This window comes from Budorcas taxicolor, chromosome 3, assembly GCF_023091745.1.
Source record: "Budorcas taxicolor isolate Tak-1 chromosome 3, Takin1.1, whole genome shotgun sequence".
NCBI classification, from domain to species: Eukaryota; Metazoa; Chordata; class Mammalia; order Artiodactyla; family Bovidae; genus Budorcas; species Budorcas taxicolor.
This window is the reverse complement of record NC_068912.1, coordinates 40633579-40655748: the sequence shown is the minus strand read 5'-3', so window position 1 is coordinate 40655748 and position 22170 is coordinate 40633579. Positions and strand designations below refer to the sequence as shown.

General features: G+C 37.5%; 1 protein-coding gene across 1 annotated transcript in view; it reads right to left on the bottom strand.

Moving 5' to 3' along the window:
* Nucleotides 1–21890, bottom strand: part of COL11A1 (collagen type XI alpha 1 chain) — a 222042-nt gene extending 200152 nt beyond the window's left edge. Inside the window, exon 1 of the mRNA XM_052638265.1 lies at nt 21785–21890. Coding sequence (XP_052494225.1) covers nt 21785–21890 — 106 coding nt within the window. The remainder of the gene's footprint in view (nt 1–21784) is intronic.
* Nucleotides 21891–22170: the final 280 nt, after the last annotated feature.

The window sequence follows — 22170 nt, the reverse complement described above, 5'->3', positions numbered from 1 at the left end:
AGAAGGGGACGACAGAGGAGGAGAAGGGGACGACAAGAATGAGATGGTTGGATGGCATCACCAACTCAATGGACAGGGTTTGGGTGGACTCTGGGAATTGGAGATGGACAGAGAGGCCTGGTGTGCTACGGTTCATGGAGTTGCAACAAGTCAGACATGACTGAGTGACTGAACTGAACTGATTTGCCTACTGGGTTTCCCAGGTGGCTCTAGTGGTAAAAAAAAAATCTGCCTGCCAATGCAGGAGATCTAAGAGACCCGAGTTTGATCCCTGGATTGGGAAGATTCCCCTGGAAAAGGAAATTGCAACCTACTCCAGTATTCTTGCCTGGAGAATCCCATGGACAGAGGAGCCTGGTAGACTACAGTCCACAGGATCTGACATGACTGAGCAACAGAGGACACACACACTTGCCTGTTATTTATTTGCCTGCCCTTTTCCAAAACTAGAAGAGAACAAGTATACATACATACATACACACAAACACCCATATACTATATAAAATATTGTATAATATAAAACACACTAAGGTGAAACATATAGAAGCAACTTCCTCTGAAGCCCACAGGGCTTTCTTGTCTTGAAACAAGAATTTGTGAGGGCCTAGTATGTCTTACCTCTTGTGTTCTGTTGATCTCTTTAACACCTCCACTCATCCATTAGACTATCTCAGGTCTTTATTCCTTCCTCCTTGGTGCCTCCAGTGTCTGCTCAGATTACAGTTCTAAGGTCATACAAATGCTTTGACTGTTTAGTCTCTAATCCCTCCTTTTTTTTTTTCACATACTCCCTTGAGTAGTAAGTAGTCCATAGCAGCACTGCAGTGTTGGAGCACTGGGCTGGTTTGAATCCCACCTCCAGCACTTAGCATCTGTTTTATTTGGACATATTACTTTGCTGCTTTGTACCTCAGGTTTAACATCTGTAAAATTAGAATAATAAAAATATCTACCTGAAACAGTTTTTGTGAGAACTGACTTGATAGTTGAAATAATACTAGGAAAAGTATGCTTCTGTATTAAGACATCCTTGTTGCCTATTATTCTTTGGTATGTGAAGAATGCTTTTAGATGGTTGAAAATAAAAGAAGCTTAAAATTTTATGACACATGAAAATTACATGAAATTTAAATGTGTGTCCATAAGTAAGGTTTATATTGTAGATACAGCTGCAGCTATTCATTAATTTATTGTCTGCAACTGCTTTTGCACTACAAGGATAGAGCTTTGTAGCTGATAGACACTGGGTGGTCCTCAAAAGCTAAAATATCTGCCACGTGATCCTTTTAAGCTGAGTCTTGAATAGATTCATCAATGAAGAGGAAGCAATAGAAATATCAAATATGACTGCACAGATATAAGACAGCACAGAGTTCAAAAAAATGGAACTCTTCTTGTCCTGACAAGACATCAACACTGAATAAATTTAGGTGTTCAAAGTCTCCCGGGGGGTGGGGCATCTTGGCTTCTGAGGACTTTTTGAGAAAAATTACATCACCACCATGAAAATGCACAGCCACAAACTCCAAGTGAGACATCTACACTAATTCCTACCTGCTTCCTTGACCCCACATTTTATGCTCTGGCTGAAATAAACATCTCTCAAGTTTCTAAAATTTGCTATACTCTGTTTGTTGAAGATTCTTTTTTCAATCTTTCATCAATTGACTAAGGATAGTTAAGTTTGTTTGTTTTTTTTCTTTTTCAACCCTATCTGTAGAATTTCCTGGAGAGTTTTTAAAACATATAGATGTGTGGGTCCAACTCCAGAACTAACATCTAGAATGATGGAGTGGGGAGTGGGGAGGGTGCCCAGGCATTTATATGTTTTAAAGTTTCCCAAATGAATCTAATGTGTAGCTGGGCAGTGAACTTAGACCTAATCAATTTTTTGATATCAACCTAAACATGATTTTCTTCAGGAAATCGTTTCTTATCTACCCTTAGGCTGGGTTATATGACCCTTTCATAGGATCCCAAGTTCCCTTGGATAGCTCCACACTCTTTTGTTCTTTTGCATAAATATGTATTTTCACTCTAGGCTGTGTGCACTCAGTCACAGCATATGTCTAAATTGTGGCCTTGATTTCCTTAATTAGGTGGTCTTGATTGCCACCTAATTTCTCTCTCTCTTTTTGCTAAAGTTGTAATTTGTTGGTTAATATCTGCCTCCCGGTAGATCATAAGTCCCCTGAGAGCAAACATCATCACTATGGGTGTTCACTGTAATATTCATAAATAACATAGTACCTGATGCATGATAAATAAAAAATAGAAATATGGTTAAGAAATGAATGAGTAAATGAGCAGTCACATTCTGCCCCAGAGTTGAAGTTTCTTTCTCATCAGTCTCAGAAGAAACAAGAAGAGGGTTGAAAATGGCCTTTACTAACAGCATCTTGAAGAGCTTGACAAATCTCGCTGTTTCCATTTGATTAAGGTATGGCAAGAACACAGGTGTGAAGTAATCTTACTAAAGAATGCTAGATGCTTTCCCCACCCTAGGGAGTCACTTATTCTCACCTTGTACCTCACATCACAGGCCAGAAATGAAGCATATCCTTATAGAGGAAACAAAAATAAAATAAGACGTAGAAAGTGATATCAGCCATCTACCACCCAATCATGAAATGCTTTGATACTCTATTAAAAAAATAAAACAACAGAAGAGCTATTTTGTTTATGTGGTAGTAGGAGGCAGGACTGGCAAAGAAAAAATAAGAGAGAAGTGACTATTCATTATAATTTAACTATTACCAACATCCTGTTGTTTTTCAAAATCATAAAAGCCCTTATAAAGAATCTAAAATGTAAGATACAACAAGTGAATGGACAACAGTTAATAACAATTTCTGCAGTTGGGATAGCCCAACTTCCAACCTAAGTTTGATATTTATTATTTGTGTAACTTTGGATAAGCTGCTTACCCTTCTTAGACTTAGTTTCTTCAACTTACTCAAATTCTGATAATTAAATGAGAAATGGAATTTTAAACTCCTGGAGAATAGTGTCCAAGTACTCGATAAAAAGCATACCTAAAAACACTATTTTGTCAAAAATTCAACCTTTCTGAACATCCAATAGTCCCATCGAGTGCCACCAGTGTTTCTGCAGGTCTATAACTCACTTGATTCCTCTTATTCATTTCCTCTGACTACCTTGGGAAATTTCTTAACAGTTGAATATAAGACTGAACACTTTTTATCTCTAAAACTGCTTTTTAGCTTTTTAGTGTTTTTTTTTTTAATTTCTAAAGATCCATTGGATATCATCCATGAACAGTATGCAATGCTTAGTAATCTCTCCAGCATATTCCTTTGTTATTCTAGGGACATACAACCCCAGGAGGCTTAAGCTGTCAAGTTCATTGTCCCATTACCACCCTGCAACACAACTTAACATTAAAGCACTGATATCATTGAAATTGTTTCCTTTTCAATAATTTTGTCATTGTATCACATAGACATTAATATAACTCTAGATTTAACCCTAATGTGTTATTAGAAGATTTTAAAAAACTAATATTTTAGTGTCTGACCTCTGATGCTATTCCTTCATTTATTTCAAACCCACACATGCCACATACATATCCTGTATTATAAACTAACATGAAGTATTAGAAAACAAATCATATCAACCTAAATTCTTCTATATTTAAAAAGGTATGAAAGTTTATCTTTAAATGCCTATATGGCACAAGTAGGCTTTCCAGGTGGCACTAGTGGTAGAGAACTCACCTGCCAATGCAGGAGAAAAAGAGATGAGGGTTCAATCCCTGCATCAGGAAGATTCCCTGGAGGAGGGAATGGCAACCCAATCCAACACTCTTGCCTGGAGAACCCCATGGACAGAGGAACCTGGCGGGCTACAGTCCATGGGGCTGGGATTGTGGGGGGAGTGTCACAAAGAGTCGGAGATGACTGAAGTGACATAGCATGGCAAAAATAAAGTGAATATAAATCAGATACATGCTTTAGGTCTCTACACTATTCTTTTTGGCTTAAACTACCAGACTTTTTGTCTATATTATGAAATCGAATCATTGTGTTCCGAAAAAATTTAAAAAGTGCAAATGGGAGAAACAGAAGGCTTGAATACATTAGTAAATTGTAAGTATATAAGATTATAGTTGTGTAGTTTACATTAAGTATTCCTGGGTATGGGAAACATACCTAGGTTTGTATATTTGTATTATAGAAACATGGGTTCTATAATAAACTTAAATGTTTTGCCATTTAAGCCTATGATTACATAATATATTTCCCTACAGGAAAAAAAAAAAGAATGAATGAAATACAAACATCACAAGACTCAAGTTTTGGAGAACCAGTGTCTTAAGCTTCTTGGAAAAAACAAGCATTTGATACTCAAAGAAAGAATAGCATCAAATCGAGGATGACGTAGACAAAGACAATATAAAATAGGAGCCTAGAGTTTTAGGAATTTTATAATTAATTTAATTTTTTCAAATCAAACACCTAACGAACTTATTGGTAGATCCGTTTCAGAAGATAAGAACTCAATGATCAAATGTAAATGTACTTTCTTACATTTCGTGAAAATACTAGTTTTTTGGTTTTGTGGTGTTTTGTTTTTTTTTTTAATCAGCTACAGAGTAAAATTCAAAACTGGAAAAATCAGGGAAAAATATATATAGTAAAGTATTCTGAGTAGAACTAATGGAAAAATATGACTCCCATCAAAATTGATTGCATTGATGTCCCACTGGTCACAATTTATTCTAATTCTGTCTTATTTAGTGGTTAAGAAAAATCCATAAAATACAGAATCCCAGATCTAATGTTGATTAGGAACAATAAATGGGCTTCCTAGTAGTAAAGAACCCGTTTGCCAATGCAAGAGACATAAGGGACGCCATTTTGATCCCTGGATTGGGAAGATCCCCTGGAGGAGGGCATAGCATCCCACTCCAGTATTCTTGCCTGAAGAATCCCAGGGACAGAGGAGCCTGGTGGGCTAAGTCCACAGGGTCACATAGAGTTGGACACGACTGAAGCAACTTAGCACACACAGGAACAAGAATTAAATTTGACTTGAATAGCAACATATATTTACATTTTCTTGATAATTCCTACTCTGTAATTGCTTTCTAGGTCTTCAGTGGGAAACATCTCTCTGCTACTTTCTAGGTAACTACAAGTCCTGCATCATTGCTCTGTTAAACCAGTAAAACAAAGCACAAACCCCCATTACAATTACTACACAACTACAACTCTCAGGACAACTAGATCAATGTGCACAGTATCTAGCCAATAAGTAAAATGTTCTACTAAGTGGAATTTGATTGCTATATTGACTATATCTAAACAGGTAAAATGAAATGAAAAACATGGGAATTATTTGGATAAATATGGCCTAGAAGCTGTCCAAATAATATGTGTATTGCAAAGTTATCTAATTCTACATTTTATATAAAGCCTTAAAATAAAATCTCAACCCTTAATTTAAATGTCATTACTTTTTTATAAATGACAAATATTTGAGGAGAACTAAGGAGGAAAATCCCCTTCATAGATCACTGCCTTGACATGGCAAAAGGGCTTGCAAAACTCAATAAGCCATGCTGTGTAGGGCCACCCAAGATGGACAAGTCATACCAGAGAGTTCTGACAAAACATGATCCACTGGAAGATGGAATAAAAACCATCCCATACTTGCCATAGGAACCTCATAAACTGTATAAAAGGACAAAAAGTTATGACACTGAAAGATGAGTCCCCCAAGTTGGAAGGAGTCCAATATGCTATTGGGGAAAAGTGGAAGAGAATTACTAATAGCCCCAGAAAAAATGAAGCGACTGGGCCAAAGCAGAAGTGACACTCAGTTGTGGATGTGTCTAGTGATGAAAGTAAAATCTGATGCTGCAAAGAACAGTATTGCATAGAAACCTGAAATGTTAGGTCCATGAATCAAGGTAAACTGGACGTGGTCAAGCAGGAGGTGGTAAGAATAAACATCGACATCTTAGCAATCAGTGAACTAAAATAGAGAATGGGCAAATTTAATTCAGATGACCATTAAATATGTACTACTGTGGGCAAGAATTCCATAGAAGAAAGGGAGTAGCTCTCATAATCAACAAAGAGTGCAAAATGTGGTACTTGGGTGCAACCTCAAAAATGACAGATGATCTTAGTTTGTTTCCAAGGAAAATTATTCAACATCACAGTAATCCAGGCCTATGCCCCTACCACCAATGCTTAACAAGCTGAAGTTGATCAGTTCTGTGAAGAACTAGACCTCCTAGAACTAACACACCCAAAAAATGATGTTCTATTCATCACTGGGGATTAGAATGCAAAAGTATGAAATCAAGATATACCTGGAGTAACAGGCAAGTTTGGCCTTGGAAAATAAAATGAAGCAGGGCAAAGGATAACTGAATTCTGCCAAGAGAATCCATTGGTGATAGAAGGTATCCTTTTTTGACAACACAAGAGAAGACTTTACACACGAACATCACCAAACAGTCAATACCAAAATCAAATTGATTACATTGTTTGTAGCCAAAAAAGGAGAAGCTGTATACAGTCAGTAAAATCAAGACCTAGAACTGACTGTGGCTCAGATCATCGGCATCTCATAGAAAAATTCAGGCTTAAACTAAAGAAAGTAAGGAAAACCACTAGGCCAGCCAGGTACAACTTAAATCAAATCCCCTATGAATATGCAGTGGAAGTAATGAGTATAATCAAGGGATTAGATCTAGTTAACAGTGTGCCTGAAGAACTATGGATGGAAGTCTGTAATATTGTACTGGAGGCAGTGAACAAAACCATTGCAAAGAAAAAGAAAAGAAGGCAAAGTGGTTTCCTGAGGAGGCTTCACAAGTGGCTGAAGAAAGAAGAGAAGTGAAAAGCAACAGAGAAAGGGAAAGATACATCCAACTAAATGCTGAGTTCCAAAGGAAAGCACAAAGAGACAAGAAGGACCTCTTCAATGAACAGTGAATAAAACTAGAAGAAAACAACAGAAGGGGAAAGACTAAAGATCACTTCAGGAAAATTGGAAATATCAAGTGAACATTCTGCCCAAGGAACAATAAAGGACAGAAATGGTAGAGACCTAGGAGACATTGAAGAGATCAAGAGGAGATGGAAAGAATACACCAAACTGCACAAAAAGGATCTCAATGAACCATGTTACTACAATGGTGTAGTCACCCAGAGCCAGACATTCTGGGGTGCGAAGTCAAGTTGGTCTTAGGAAGCACTGCTGCTAATAAAGCTAGTGGATAAAATGGAATTCCAATAGAGCTATTCAAAACCCTAAAGGATGATGCCAACAAAGTGTTGCATTCAATATGTCAGCAAATTTGGAAGATCCAGTAGTGGCCACAGAACTGGAAAAGGTCAATCCTCGTCTCAATTCCCGAGAAGGGTAGTACTAAAGAATGCGCTAACCATCAGACAATTGCACTCATCTCCCATGCTAGTAAGGTCATGCTCAAAATCTTGCACGCTAGGCTTCAGAATTATGCAAACCAAGAATTTCCAGATGTCCAAGCTGGGTTTAGAAATGGAAGAGGAATCAGAGATCAAACGGCGAGCATTTGCTGGATCACAGAGAAAGAAAGGGAATTCCAGAAAAAAACATTTGCCTCTGTTTCACCGACTACTCTAAAACCTTTGACTGTGTGGATCATTAAAAAAAAAAAAAAAAAAAACTGTGGAAAGCTGTTAAAGAGACGGGAATACCGGACCCTCTTATCTTCCCCCTGAGAAACCTGTATGTGGGTCAAGAAGCAATGGTTAGAACCCTGTATGGAACAACTGATTGGTTCAAGACTGAGAATGGAGTACAGCAGGGTTGTGTGCTGTTACACTGTTTGTCATGAGACATGCCGGGCTGGATGAATTACAAGCCAGAATCAAGACAGAACGAAAAAACATCAACAGACTCAGATATGCAGATGATACCACTCTAATGGCAGAAAGCGAAGAGGAAATAAAGAGCCTCTTAATGAGGGTGAAGGAGGAAAGTGAAAAAGCTGACTTAAAACTAAATATTAAAAAAAACTAAGATCATGGCATCTGACCCCATGACTTCATGGCAAATAGAAGGGGAAAAGGTGGAAGCAGTGACAGATTTCCTCTTCTTGGGCTCTAATATCACTGCAGATGGTGACTGCAGCCATGAACTCTGAAGACAATTGCTTCTAGGCAGGAAACCTATGACAAACTAGACAGTGTATTGAAAAGCAGAGACACTATTCTGCCGACAAAGCTCTGTATCGTGAAGACTATAATCTTCCCAGTGTCACATAGAGTTTTGACAGCTGGATCATAAAGAAGACAGAACACCAAAGAATTGATGCCTTTGAAATGTAGTGCTGGGCAAGACTTCTGAAAGTTCTTTTCAGACAGCAAGAAGATCAAACTTGTGAATTTTAAGGGAAATCAACCCTGAATACTCAATGGAAGAACTGATGCTGAAGCTGAAGCTCCAGTATTTTGGTCATCTGATGCAAACAGCCAACTCACTGGAAAAGTTCCTGGTGCTGGGAAAGATTGAGGGCAAAAGAGGAGGGCATCAGAGGATGAGATGGCTGGATGGCATCACTGATACAATGGACATGAACTTGGGCAAACTTCGGGAGATGGTGAGGGACAGGGAGGCCTGGCATGCCGCAGTCCATGGGGTCTCAAAGAGTCAGGTACAACTGGGCGACTGAACAATAAGGAGAAAAATAAATCAGTGAATGAATATAAGAAAGGTTACGGTGATATGGATTTTAGTATATCTAAGACAGGAAAAGCCTCAATAAGATAAGGTTTGAGTAAATTCGGAAAAGGCATAAGCTCTTCCTCTACCTTAATATTTTTATGCAGTGTCATTGTAAGCAAAGGGACTAATAAATGCAAAGAACATGAAATAGGAGCTGACGAAAGACGTAAGATACTGAAGGAAATGCAAGGAGATAAATATGCCTCCAGCCAAGGAAATACAGGGATGAGGTCAGAGAAGTAACAATGAGGGAATGTTGAAGGCAGCTTGTATAGTTCATGTGGGATATTCAAGGAGTTTAGATTTAATTGCAAATGAAATGGAAAACCGCTGAAAGTTAAAGAGAGAGAAAGAACATCAGCTAACTAATTTTTCAGAAGACTGTGACTGCTATGTTAACAGACTCTAGGGGCACTGGAGTAGAATTAGAGTGCAGAGAAGGAGCAATTGCAATCTTCTAGATGTAAAATTTTGTTGATACTGTTTTCTTGGGCTGAGAGATAAAGTACTTTGTGATATTATGGACTTATTCTGAAGATAGCAGACCAGAGTGGAGTATAAGAGAAAAGGAGTCAAAGATGACACCAACGTTTTTAATTCAAACATCATGATTGATTGTATTGCCATTAACTGAGACAGGGAAGACCGTGATGAATGGACTTTAGGACTGGAGTTCTGCAATTCAGTTTTAGGCATGCTAATTTTGAGATGACTTAGTAAATGCCACTGGAAACAGCTGAATAGGCAGTTCAATGAGTTTAGGAATCTGAAGTTTAAGGGAAATTCAGAGGAAAGGTCTAGAGTAGTAACAATAAAACTTTGGGAGTTGACAGACTATCAATGTTATTTTAAACTATAACTAAATTAATGATATATTTTTTAAACTCTATTTGATATAACTTCCCATGAAAGAAATCACTATAAGTTAAAAATGCTTATAATAAGTTACTTTTTCCCAACAAAATAAAACAGAGGTTTTGGTCCAACATATTAATCTTCAGAAACAAAAATCACTATTTACACTTTATGTTCAAAAACATGCTATAATTTGGTTAATAACAAGAACAACCATTTTGTAAGGTTTAAAAATATTAGGCTACTTTGTCTCATAACAGACTTTATAAATGCGTACATGGTTGTTTATCATACTCCTTTATAAAATAGGAAGATTATTTATTCATTCATTTTTCAACTTAATCATGACTATAACTCCATATCAACTGTGACTCAACTGTACTAATTATCATTGAGAATGTCAGGTCACTTTACAGTGGATTAAATAACACAGAAAAAAGCTGCACTGCTCTACTTCCCTGGTTATTTGTCAGAGAATCCAATGGTTGCAATCAATTGGAACCACCTAGTCATGTACATGGAGAAGGCAATGGCACCCCACTCCAGTACTCTTGCCTGGAAAATCAGGAGGAGCCTGGTAGGCTGCAGTCCATGGGGTCGCTCAGAGTCGGACATGACTGAGCGACTTTACTTTCACTTTTCACTTTCATGCATTGGAGAAGGAAATGGCAACCCACTCCAGTACTCTTGCCTGGAGAATCCCAGAGACACTGGAGCCTGGTGGGCTGCCGTCTATGGGGTTGCACAGAGTCGGACACGACTGAAGCGACTTAGCAGCAGCAGCAGCAGTCATGTACAGATATGAGAGTATGCGCTGACCATGTCAACTTGGCAGCCTCTCTATATCTTTAAATTAGTCATATCACTCCATTCTATGCAGGAAAGTATACTTTATGGTCTTGTGTTACATGGTTGATGCCCACACCCTCCACTCTAGCACTCTCCTGGTAACACACATACTCCATGAGAATGGAGCCTGAATTACCATCTTTGTAGTCCTGACACCTAACACAGTGACTGCACAAAGAAGGGGATCATTTAATTTTCTCAATTATTAAACAACTTTAATCCTGAACTTTCTCATATCATAAAAAGCATTATATACTGAAAATTCAAAGCAGAAATAAAGTCACAACTTTGAGAATGGTAACAGAAGAAGAAACACCAGTTGAAAGTGTAATATTTGAAAAGTATGGCATTTTTAATTTTGTTGTTGTTCAGTCTCTAGTTATGTCTGACTCTTTGCAATCCCATGGACTGCAGCATGCTAGACTTCCCTGTCATTCAGACTTCCCTGTCATTCGCTATCTCCCAGAGTTTGCTCAAACTCGGGCCCACTGAGTCGGTGATGCCGTCCAACCATCTCATTCTCTGTTGTCCCCTTCTCCTCCTGTCTTCAATCTTTCCCAGCATCAAGGTCTTTTCCAATGAGTTGGCTCTTCACATCAGGTGGCCAAAGTATTGGAGTTTCAGCTTCAGCATCAGTCCTTCCAATGAATATTCACGACTAAGTTCCTTTAGGATGGACTGGTTGGATCTCCTTGCAGTCCAAGGGACACTCAAGAGTCTTCTCCAATACTACAGTTCAAAAGCATCAATTCTTCAGTGTTCAGCCTTTCTTATGGTCCAACTCTCACATCCGTATGTGACTACTGGAAAAACCATAGCTTTGACTATAGGGAGCTTTGTGGGCAAAGTGATGTCTCTTCTTTTTAATATGCTGTCCAGATTCATCAGCGTCATTTAATTTCATGGCTGCTGTCACCATCTGCAGTGATTTTGGAGCCCAAGAAAATAAAGTCTGATTTATAAGTGGTCAAATCTATTGAAAGCGAAAATCACTCAGTCATGTCCAACTCTTTGTGACACCATGGACTGTAGCTTGCAGGCTCCTCTGTCCAGTGGAATTCTCCAGGCAAGAATAATGGAGTGGATTGCCATTCCCTTTTCCAGGGGATCTTCCCAAGACCCAAGGATAGAACTTGGGTCTCCTGCATTGCAAGCAGATACTAGCTGAGCCACCAAGGAAGCCCAAAGCTATTAAAATATACTTATTATAAAACTAAAATTATATTTTCATTATAATAATTTGACTTTAAAGTTGAGAAGAGAAATATTTATTTGCATTTAGTTTGTTACATGCTATGAAGAGGAGGATTTTCTTTAAAAAGCATTATCAATATCATGATCAGTTGATCTATTTATATTATTTTATGCAGAACCACTTCTGTTTGAAAATAAGGAATGTATCAGAAGATTTGCACATTGCAAATCTTGACTTCCAGTACACTGTTATACAAACTAGGCACATCCTCATTTTTATATACATTTATTTCCTATTTCAGAAGGTTCATGAATCCTTGCTTGTGCATCAAAATTATATGTAGAGTCTTATAAAGCAGCTATGCTTGGATTCTGTACAAAATCCACTCAATCAATATCCATAGAGATGGGACTGGAAATGATTGTGATATCAAGCCATAATTGAGTACTCCTGTCCTCTTGACTTTAATAAAAATGTCTTAATTATGATCTCATTAATTCACTTAATGAATGTTTACTGGCTACCTATTATAGTCCAGATATAGTGCTAGTTGCCATTCTATGATAAGGTTTCTGTGCTTTAGGATGCTACACAAGGTCAATTATCCTAGTCCTCATGGTTAAGAAGAGGTATCCCTAGAGGAGATAATAACTAAATTCTGTGTAAAAAAATAATGGTAAGCAGATTGGGAGAGTATTCAAAACCATAGTTTGCTTGGAGGCAAAACAGAGACAGCCATCTCAAGAAATCATAACAGTATCAGCAAAAATCTCTTTAGTATATTCCACAGACACTGACAACAGCTGATTTACATAATTTATATCCTACCTCAGGTTATCAATTAGGTTATTGAAAAGCAATTCATCTGAGCTGCAACCAACATCTTTACCTTATTCAACAAAAATTTTCCAAATGTTTACTATGTGATAGGTTCCAATCTACATGCTTAGGGTACACTAAATAAAGCAGATAAAGATACCCATCCTGATGATTTTAGTGGAACTAAAATATACAACAGATAGGAATAGAATATTAAAAATATATTTTTATCCAAAACAATCCTACTGCTGTAGACTATTAATTCTATTAAGCACTTGAAATTTTAAGTACTCCTTCTTTAAGATGGTACTTCATAATAACATAATTGTATATGCAACATGCAGTTTGCTTTCTAACTTGCAGAGCTAGCTTACTAAAATAATCATAATACAATAAATATAGATAGGCTACTTTTCCTAATAGTCATTAAGCAAAATCAGACAACCCTTAATATCATACAAAACTGAAAAAGGTTTGAAAAATTATATACGACAGGATTTTTCTCAATTATTACTTTTACAAATTGAAATCAAACTTGAATGAAACTTTCCTGTTTACCAATAGGCAAGTGAAATGATGATTTATGTTGCTGTCAAAGCAAAAATATGACTTCATATGGCATTTTATCAGTCATCTTACTATGTTAAAGCAAACTCCAGTTTTAGAGATAGTATGGTAAACTGAAAGCTTCAAATATATAAAAATATCTTTGGAGAGAATGTGCAAAACTATTTTCCAAATGAGGAAAGCTGGAAAAAAGTAGCAATTCATTCACTTTCACAGAGTGAGTAAAGAAAAAGAGGGAGGGGGACTCTAATCACTGTTAACAACATGACATGAGGAGGTCACTTTACACCACTCCAAGTTAACTAGATTTTAACCTTGTTCCAGTCTGATGAGCAAAACAAGAAGATAATTAGTCATCTAAATGGTGACTATATCATATCCTGTATGCATTCTGGCACCTTGGCGGACGCTAGGGAAAGAAATAAAAGTAAATCACAGTCTTTACCCTCCAGCAACTCCTAGAGGAAGGCTAATATATAAATGAAGAACTTTTAAAATAATTATACTGTCTTTTTTTTTTTTTTTTTGCAGACCACGTATCTTTCAGTTACATTCTTGCAGCTGATTACATTCAAACAGCTTTTAGATAATCACATCTGACACTTTATACTGAAGGTAATAAGCTTCCTCCCATACATCAATCCCCCAAAGTGGAATAGAACTGTTGTTCCTTGTAATAGATCCTGATTAGAACAGGCAGCAATTTGTAAGTGTCCCTGTTCCTTAATGAAACCAGGCCAACCCCAAGTTGAACCTTGAACACCAACAGACAAAGCTGTCAATTTCCCCTCAGTCAAAGGAATAAAGTAACACATGCTAGCTTCCATCTACTCGCCTTTGGTTCTCTGCCATCAATAAGGCATAGATTTGTCCCTAAAATGGGAAGAGTGACAATTCCTTCACCACTGAAATTTAGTGCAAGCTGAAGAGTCACCTGAATTATGACATCATCTTTCACCAAAATCTCTTTATATTTTTCCTTGGTAGCATTTAAGTTATTTGCACGATTTATATGATATTTACAAAGGTTACAGCTGCATGATTTGTGCATTATTGCTAGGCCCCAAGGCACCATAATCATAAGCAAAGTCAGGGAGGCTGTATAAAAGCATTAAGAATATACAATAGGACTTTCCTGGTGGTGCAGTAGATAAGATTCTGCCTACCAGTGCAGGTGACAAAGATTTATTTGATCCCTGGTCCAGGAAAGATTCCATATGCCACAGAGCAACTAAGCTTGTGTGCCACAACTACTGAGCCTGTGCTCTAGACCTTGTGAGTCACAACTACTGAGCCTTCATGCTGCAACTACTGAAGCCCATGTGCCTAGAGCCTGTGTTCTGTAACAAGAGAAGCCACTGCAGTGAGAAGCCAGGGCACAGAAACGAAGAGTAGCCCCGAAGAGTAGCCCCCACTCACCTCAAGGAGAAAAAGCCTGTGTACAGCAATGAAGAGCCAGGGCAACCAAAAAAGAAATTTAAAAAATTATTTTAAAAAACTATTTATATATAAAAAGAATACACAATAAAGTAAACATGGGCAAATGGTCAAAAGCAAGAGCTCTGGAGCAAGACTGTCGGGTTCAAATCCTGGGTCTATCACACAGTAGCTGTATGGTCTTCAGTAAAACAATTAACATATCTGTTTCTCAGTTTCTTTAGGGGTAAAATAGAGATGGTAGTATTAGCTTACTTCTAAGACAACTGTCAGAACGAATGAGATTCTATACAAAAATGCTTACAAGGAGACATATGCATTCAGTGTTAGAGCTTGTTACTATATCTGTCTGGAGTATGTAGCTTGAGTTAAATCTTGAAGTATGAGAAAGCATCTGCTAGATGGATGAGAAGGAAAAATACATTCCAGGCAAAAAAGAATAATGCATTCCAGGACAGGGGAAAAGATGGTCAAGAGGTTGAACATGCCTAGTGTGCAGGGTGCATGGTGTTGGAGTGGGAAACCTGAGTCTGAGACATACAGAAGGGCACCCTACATCATGCTAGGCCGTCTGTACAATACGTTTGTCTTAAAACCAGTGAAGTATTTTGAAGGTTCATTAGCATTCAAAGAGTGACAGCAAGTAGAAGGCTGTACTTCAGTTAATCTGAAAAGAGAGTTCAGAGCAAATACCACAGGTGGCGCTAGTGGTCAAGAATCTGCTTGCCCCTGCAGGAGACATGAGACCTGCGTTCAATGCCTGAGTCAGGAAGATCCCTGGAGGAGGGTACAGCAAAAACCACCCTAATATTCTTGCCTGGAGAATCCCATGGACAAAGGAGTATGGTGGGCTACAGTCCTTAGGGTCGCAAAGAGTCAGACACAACTGAAGTGACTTAGCACGCACCACTAATACTTACGACTCTCCGCAGTGGTACCTAAGAACACAAAGTAGGAAAATGTGCTAGAGCTTCTTGTTAGTTCGGTCAGGAACTGCAACTACTGCTATTTCGTAGTAGTGATCCTTTCGGGAAATTGTTTGTTAAAGTCTGAGTGAGAAAGGAAAACCAACTGCCTCCTACAGTCTAAGGTTTGCTCCTATAAGCCCGGATGTGAGTTTGCCAGTCAGACAGAGGAAGGACGCTTCCACTGACATCCTATACGGTCAAGTTCTGTGAATAGGGACCTTCATTGGCCTGTACAGTACAGGGCCATTGAAGAACAATTAAATTTGGTTAAAATAAGAAAGAAATGCTTTTTAAGGAGAAAAAAAAAAAAAAGAAGGTTTGAGGGATTGCAAAAGTTGATTGTGCTGAAGCACTTTTACACAGGTTTGTTTTAGTTCTCAATTGTCAAGTCGTATTTAAACTGGTCTCTTACTCTGAAATACGATAACCTTTCTTTTCTCTGAGTTCTTTCTACTAAATTAATAGCACTGTCTCTAATTCCATGCGCAGCAAGCAAAGAGTTTATTTTACCAGATAACAGTAGGTCTGGTGATCAGCCAATGTCTAAAGAACCACTAGCCAAGTCAGTAGTAGGCCAAAGACTGCAACTGATAAATAGATACTGCTCACTAAATCACTTTAAAATTGTTTCATCTTCTCTACCCAAGAGTATTATTCATGTTGAGTTCTGACACACTGAAAGCAAAAAAAAAAAAAACACAATTATCTATAAAAATAAAATCATATTAGCGTTTTGAAAGGAGAAGTAAATAGATGCGTTAGAATATAGAAGGTAGTTTAAAAAAAAAAAAGCAAAACCCTTTAGGTTCTGAATTTAATTGCAAGAGAAATCAGTAGAAAAAAGTCCAAATTTAGGAAATTCATTATAGCGTAGTTTTAGTATACATTGAAAACTGCATTTAAAATAGACTCTTCAGGGAGAAAGTTTAAGGAGCAGTGTAACTTTTTATAGCACCTGTGTGTACCTCTTTCTTCTTTGTTAAGGGACAAAACTTCAATGCTAAAAAAAAAAAAAAAAGTTTGATTTCCTCTCACCACTCCCAGCTCAGGTCACATTTCCCCAGTATTATATGAGGGAAGTCGAGGAGTAAAAGCAGAAACGCAGATCAGCCCTCAGCTCCAACTCTGCAGTTGCCTTGAATTCCTAATGTCACAAACCAACTGCGCTTTCTCCAAAGGTGGACAGGAAAGAAAAGTGCATTTAGGATATAATATGATTCTGGCTTTTAAATACCTAAACATCATCACTAAAAATTATATTAAATGATAGGGCTAGGTCAATATATATAAAACCCTGTATTCATATAAAACAGAGTTAGTCATCAGTAGAACTTCCATAGTATCTTCTTCAGGACCTTAAGGACATGTACTGAGTTTCCCAAAAGAGAGGAAAAAACTTCATGGTTGAAATACTAACTCTATCTTAGCCATTGCCAGCACCACATATCATGGTAGTCCCTGAAGAGGAAGTATTTCTCTATAAATTAACTATCCATTTATTCCCAAAGTAAAATGTGGTTATGTACTTTTAGACACTTTGACAATCCAAAAGGAAAAACTTGAATTAGAACTTGGACTACTAAGCGCATCTGTTATTTTTTTCCCAAAGCTGACTGCTTCTTTGGAAAAAAGGTTATCTGTTAAACAAATAACCCATATCAAATAAAAATCAAATCATTATCTGACTTATTAATAAAAAACATACAATTAGATATTATATATATCACCCAATCAATACAAAATCAACACAAAAAGAGAAATTTGACATTATTTGTCTTATTTGAAATAAATATATACCTTTCTTAGCTTCCTGAAAATTCAAAGTTGTACTGGGTCCTCTATTAGGAACTTTAGAGAGGGAAAAAAACTATGTTCATAAACCAGCAACAAATGTATACAAAAATATTTTATAAACTGTTGCACTTTTTAATTTGATACAGATCTTATAGAATCACATAATTAGGTGTATTAACAATACAAATTATCAAAAATTACCTATATCTAAATTTAGAACATTGAGGAATTTTTAAATGCTTTCTATAATCTGTGTTTCTTTGATTCATCATTTTCACTTAATCGATCCTCACTAACTAAACTCCAGCACATATATTTAAGCAATATATGGTCATTCTATATTTCATAAATACACACAAATTAAGTAATAATTGTTTATTCCATTAAGTCTCAGACTACTATTATTTAAAGATACTTTATTATTATTGCAGATTTCACCCTACTCATTTATGGAAAATCTTGACTATTATATGATTATATTTTTTTGAGAGACAAGATTCAGTTAAGAATTTTTCTGTGCCTTAGTTTCCTCATTAGTATAGTGAGAAGGTAGTATGAAGTTGCCATTTTTATAAGAATTTCTATCTCTATCATTCTCTTTAAAAGAATCTAAACACCTTTTCTTCTTTCGAAAAATTCAGCTTTTTATTACACACTTTCACTGAAACTCGATTCGAATCCATTCATTATCACTACATAGGTAGTGCCTAAATAAGTTAACCAGAGTGAAGAGAAATTTGTCTCAGAAAAGAAACAAAATTTAAGAATAGAAAGGCAACTAATTATTTTTTGTCAGAAATCCTACCCACAAATTTGAAAAGGGGGCCATGTTTGCCTTGCTATATTTTAGTGATAACTTGAATAATGTGCCCCTTCAATTTTAGTCACAAATCGAAGCAAACATAGAAGCTAAAATTTAATTATATAAATCATAAGCATAATTTTATTTAAAACTGTGTATACCTCTTACAGAATTATTTCTATAAGTAGATTCTAGCAAAGTATTAATTATAAAGTCAATTGTCACATTAAAATATTAATATACTTAATTTTAAAACTAATAGACAATTTTGTGAAGGTGTCTGTAATTAACTGAACATATATGTGCCACCTAAACTAAGGTTATCTGTATAAAAGATTCAGAAAGATGTTTCTCATGAGCTACCTAATTTTCTTTAGTGTTTATTACAGACTTTGTTGATTTTGCTTTAAAAAACAAATGGAAACACAATATTAATAATCATAGAAGATACTTCATTTGCTATCAGAAGCATATCTGATCTTTTAACTGATTTCTGATTGAGTAACCTAAGGGACAAGCTTGATCTCTTCCCAAAGTTGGATTAGCACATACTCTGGAAGCCAGCACCATTTCACCTGCTGATCCCAGGCACTCAAAACACTTCAGCAGGAATCACTACCAACTCTTGACAAGCTTCGAAAATTCTTCATAAAATTAATCAACGTTTTGCAGGGCACAGTATAGGCTCAACCACCAAAGACAGAATACCATTTTAATTAGTAACAAAATGATTCAATCAGATATTGTATTTTCTTTTTACTCAATTTAGCTTAACTCCTTTAAAAACTGCTAAAACCATCTATCATAAAACCATCAATCTGAACACAGTCATGAGTTATAGTCACTATAAATTCCAGGTAAATTTCAGCTTCTATCTTAATAAGTACTAAACTAATTGAATATGAAATCTATAAATTCATGAGATAAACCATTTATATTAACCATAAACAAGTATATGAAATATGATCCTGAAGTTAATGCACATAAATATAAAAAATAATGCTTATTCTTTTCTTCTTACTAAACCATAATAAATACCAACAATTTTTAAAGTAATTTCAAGATTACTAAATTACAGAGTTTGGATTTGCAAAGTAAAATAATATGACTGTGTTAATTCACTGACTTTCTTTTCATTCACTCCAGGAAATTTTCTTTGTAAGGTTTTCTCTGTAAGATGCTCCAGGATCCTAACTACATATTTTTAGAATCCAATTTATTATGAACCCAGAACTTTTTAGGCTTAAGCATTTTTTAATCCAAGAAATACAAATTTTAGATAAAAGTTATCTTTAAATTATCTTTCAGTTTAACAGTCAGAGCATACCACTGCATCTCAGAGAAATCAAATTATATAAATATATAGTACAATTCTGGTATACAGTACCTTATTTAGAAACTAACTCATTGTTACATCAGTTGCAAATACAAAGGCTAGCATGAGAACTGAACACTGAGTTTATTTTTCCTTTGTGTGATGATTCAGGCTAGTGTTTCCTTTTTAAGCATTAATATAGTATTTCCTTGTTGAATTTCATTAGGTGGTAAGAATGCCTATAAGAGTAGGTTTAAGTAAATATGGTTTCCTCCTAAAGAATAAGCACCTAGCAATTTGGTGAAACGAACACCAAATCTTAAACAATGTGAAGATCCAAATAACCATATAACTTGCAAGATATTTCATCAAAAATAACAAACAGCAACTACACATGATCCTTAAAGTTTGCTATTTCTCACTTTAGATGGTTTTGTATTCATAGAGAAGTTTCTTTTTCCACCAGTTATTTGATGTGGTACTAAGATGTTTTGTTTAGAAGAGTTTTAGGTATGCAGTTAGATTTAAATGAGAAAATTATGCATCATAAGTGTAGAAATTTGACCTTTCGATCTCCTAAGAGCTTTAAAGAAGCCCCAGTGCGGAACTGAAACATCTTCAGTGAAATAATCCCTGAATATCTATGATAAGTCTCTCGAGTTTACAATGCATCTGTCTTCACTGAAGAAAGTCTTAGTTTCCATACTAAAAACAAAAAGCTGCCATTATGATACTTGTTCCAAGTTTGGACAAAAGAAATAGCTCGAGAAGTTCAAAAGGAAACAATACACCTGTTCTTCCTTAATCAAGTGTCCTTTTTCAGGATCATTGTACTTAGAAGGATTTTAGGAGGCCTTATATCCTGAGGCAGTTGCTTTAATTCCAAATAATAAAGAAAACCAGCAGAGGGCAGACCTGAGGACAGAATCGACCAATCCCGCTGGTGACCAGGTACCAAAGGTAAAGTGCAAACTTTTGATAGATTTCACTTCCAAGACTCTACTATTTATCTTTTAAAATGTACAAATGAATGAATCCACGTAATCAGCATGACTTTTTCAAAAATTCAAAGACAGTCCTAATGAGTCTCTGACTGTACTATTCGCCAGGAAAAGTCACAGAGGAATAACCCATCCCTGCCTGCTCCTCAGGAAGGCGAACAATCACAAAGTGTGGGGAAGAAATACAGACCTGGCTTCGCAGAGTTCGGCCTCCGGGAGCGCTAACTCCCACAAAGAACTCAGATCTTGGCACCCACCAGGGTCAGACTCAGGTTTCTGCTAAAGCCTGAGCCTTTGGGGTTGACAATTTGTTTCTCCCTCAGCCAATCATCGCCGCCCTCCTTCTTACCCCTACTTCTCTGCGCACCCCGGCAAAGCTTGCTTTTCTACTATAAGCTGTTTGGGCTCCCTTAACTCCAAAGGAGTCCGTCCTCCCGCCAGCCGTGTCTACAGCACCTAACGGACCGCTCCAGCCAGATGCCTTTGCTGGAAAAGGCGGGGGAAGGGGAGGGAGGAGGCGGAGGGGAGGAGTGAAGTCGCTCTCCCTCCTCGAGTACTGACAGAGCTGCAGTCTTCCCAGCAGGTCTGGTCATTGAATATTTGGTGGTGCCACGTAGGAACTTTTCCTTACCTCTCTCCTCCCATCCCACCCCACGCCCCCTCCCCTTCCCTCCAATCCCTATTCCTCCGCCCCCACCCCATTTGCTTGGCGAGTTTCATCATTCTCCAAGAGAAATGCACGTCCAACCTGCAAGATGAAGTTGAGGGTGGGGGGTCACAGAGGGGAGGAAGGTGCAAAATTCCGGGAAGAGTGTTCTTCCTATCTCCATCCATTTCTTTTAATCTGCCATTTTTTCCCTCTTATTATCTCCTCAAAATGACACACACACACACAGACAGTATTCTCAGTCTTAAAGACTCTTTCCCCCTGGTCTCTCTCAAATCCTTAAAACAGCTTGTTTCTCACTTTGTTCCAGACAAAGAACTTAATCAAGGTTCATTTTATGCCCTTTCTCTATATTCTCTCCTCAGCTCACCTTTAAAAAAGGACTTTCATTAGTTAGAATCTGAAGAAACCAGATGTGTTCAAAGGTAGTCTAAGGACCATTCCTCAAACAAAAGCTTTGTACAACTGCCTCTGTGTTCAAGGTAATATTTTTCCTCTTTTCAAAGCCCCTGGAAGGTGGTGAAGGGCATTTCAGCAGGCTCTGTGCCTGACAGATCTTTTTTCCTGCTACCTCTTCTCCCATTACTGTCCCGCCTACATCCATCTCTCTCACCAGTCTTCACTTCCAACCTGGTGGCAGCTACAATCTGGATTTTATTTGAGAGAATTGTTTGCGGGGGAGGGGTTGGAAGAAGGAAGGGGGGAGGGGCACAGAATGAGAAAGACCGACAGCAATCTCCCACCTCCCCCAAACCATTTTTTCTTACCTCCTCTGACCTCTCTAGCCTGGAAGAGGAAAGTCAGTGCGAGAGTTGTTATGGTGAAATCCCAGAGCCACCGTTTCGTTTTCCACCTAGAGGACCACCGCTCCATCTCCGAGCCCCGCACTCACAACTGTGAACTCAACCCACGAAATCGCGATTGCAGACCTACTTCGTCCCTTCCAAGGTATCGTCGGGGATGTTTGCTACACAGCCATTGGGGAGGGAGAGGGGGAAAAAGTCAAAGGGCTTTTTCTTAAATTTGATGGTTTGCTTCCTTCCTGTCTCTCGCCCCCTCCTCTCCCTCTCGGTTGGCCCCGCCGGTAGGGACCCTCCGATCTGTCCTCTGCGGGGCCCTGCCTTCAGACTGACGGCAGATGAGGGGCTTCAAC